Genomic DNA, 2328 nt, shown 5'->3' with positions numbered 1-2328 from the left:
CTTTTTCTTTTCATAGTCTTACTAAAACCCTACCTTTTTCTTTTCCTAGATTATCATCAAATATATTTTCAATTCTTTCCCTCTTGTCTTTTCCTAGTTTATTAAACCATTCCTTAACTATCTCGCAATCTTCCACATAATGTGATATATATATCATCCTTTCCTTTCTCACAGAAAATACACTTTCTCTTTTCTTCTTCTAGCCTTTTATTCTTCTTTAATATTTATTGTTTTCTTCCATATTCCCACATTTTACTCTTATTAATGCTCTTACTCGATCTCCTTCCTCACCCTCTTCCTGCCTCTTTTTTCGCAGATAACATGGACCATCTTCCTCTTTATGCAATTCCTTATATCTACTGTTGTATCTTGCCTCCCTTATTTGACTTTCCTGTATCTGTTTTTGTATATCTTTTTCTCTTTCTATTATCATCCTCTCAAAATCTAAATCTATATTCGAGTCTAGTAAATTTTCGAAAGCTTCTATTCCCCACCCATTTCTATTCAGATACCTTTCTTTCTCTTTGGTATATTGATCCTTTTTTCCTTGCCCTTTTTTCTCTTTGTTACACAGCTTGACTAAATTATTTCCACTAGATTCCCTTACCTTAATGTCGTATCTCAGTGCTCTAGTTCCCCATCTAATTTTCATCTTTTCCTTTCCTATCTCTCTCAGTATAACATATCTTGGGGTGCAAAAGTCTAATCTGAATACCCATCTTATGTAGTCCATCATAATTTTCTCTAATTCTTTCTTCTCCTCCCACCCCCATATTTCTACTCCATAGGACATGACGCTTTGCACTAGATATCTGAGGAGTATCCACCTTCTCTTTAAGTCATTCTTGCAGATTCTCTCTCCCAGTCCCCATACCTTATTCACTGCTATCCTCCCTTTTCTACAGAGTTCCTTAATGTGATCCTTGTAATCGCCCCTCCTATTCAACATAAAACCTAAATACTTAAAACACCTAACCTTTTCTATATTCTTCTTTTCCCATCTAACTTGATCGCTATCTTTGCCCCCTCTGCTATTGAACACAATTACCTTAGATTTATCCAACAGAGTATATGTTCTTCAGCTTCGTTATCAGTCCCTCACTTATTCCTTTCTTTTCCAAGATTCTTCACAACACCTTCTTATCTACATTGTCGAAGGCTACTCTCAAATCGATGAACAGTGCGTATACTTTCTCTCTCTCTGTCTCATTGGCTTTTTCCCTCTGGACCAAATGGTTCACCACATATATATTGTCTAGAGTCGATCTTCCTTTTCTAAATCCTGCCTGATTTTCCGGGATCATTTCCTTCTCTTCTACTTCTTGCTCTAATCTACTTCTTATCAATTCTGCGTGCACTTTATATGCAGTGCACAGCAGTGATATCCCTCTATAATTTGCCGCGACATTGTGATCACCTCTCTTGTATATGGGGACTAGTATACTTTTTCTCCATTCTTCCGGTATGTTTCCTTTGCACCAAGCCTTCCTTATTACCTCAGTCAACCCCTTCTTTACCGTTTCTCCCTCTAGTCTCCAGGCCTCCATTGGAATGTCATCTATTCCCGCTGCCTTTTTCATTTTCATTTTCTTTGCAACCTTTCTTATTTCTTCTTCCGATGGGTCGTCCACTTGCCTCTTCTCTTTTCTTAGTTCGTCCTCTTTTTNCCATTCCTCGTTCCCCTTGTCCTCTTCTTCCTCACGCGTCTCCTGCCCTTCTAGCAGATTCACAAAGTGCTTTCTCCATTCTTCCACCTCTATATTTGGCTCTCTCGTTTCTCTTTTCTTTCTCCTTTTGTTTATAAATCTCCATACCTCTGCTTCCGTCCTAATCATTTTCAGTGTTTTCTCTTCTTCTTCTCTTTTCTCTTTTCTTTTCTTTTCCATATATCTTCTCCATTCCTTATTCTGTTCTAAGTATTCTTTCCTCGTTATGTTATCACTTTTCCATTTCTTATAGCTTCTCTTGGTATCCCTTTTCATCTTTGTGCAACTTCTGTCCCACCATTCCTTGAATCCTATTCTTTTTGTTTTGATCCTAATATCCTTTTTTATCATTGCCTTATCTACTAGCTCTTTTAGTTTCTTCCATGTAAAATCTAGACTCATCTCTTCCTGCTCTTCCGTCCAGCCTATTTCTTCCGTATTTGCAATAAAACTTTTTATTGCCTCGATGTCCCAGCAGATAACTTTCTTTTCCTTCTGTGCCTCCTCCTCTCCTGTTCTTCCTCTATATCTTCTATCTTCCTCTTGCTCCATGCTTATCCTCACGCGGATTGGCATATGGTTCGAGTCCACTCTTTCTTTTACCTTAAAATCCACTATCTTG

General features: G+C 37.8%; 1 protein-coding gene across 1 annotated transcript; it reads right to left on the bottom strand.

The window, feature by feature from the left end:
* Positions 1 to 1127: 1127 nt before the first annotated feature.
* Positions 1128 to 2258, bottom strand: LOC109862950 (trichohyalin-like). Its single transcript, XM_020443118.1, has one exon. The coding sequence runs from the start codon at positions 2256 to 2258 to the stop codon at positions 1128 to 1130; it is 1131 nt and encodes a 376-aa protein (XP_020298707.1).
* Positions 2259 to 2328: the final 70 nt, after the last annotated feature.

The sequence above is a fragment of the Pseudomyrmex gracilis genome, unplaced genomic scaffold (genome assembly GCF_002006095.1).
Source record: "Pseudomyrmex gracilis isolate BER0280 unplaced genomic scaffold, ASM200609v1 scaffold_2723, whole genome shotgun sequence".
Taxonomy (NCBI): Eukaryota; Metazoa; Arthropoda; class Insecta; order Hymenoptera; family Formicidae; genus Pseudomyrmex; species Pseudomyrmex gracilis.
This window is presented reverse-complemented; position numbering and strand designations above follow the sequence as displayed.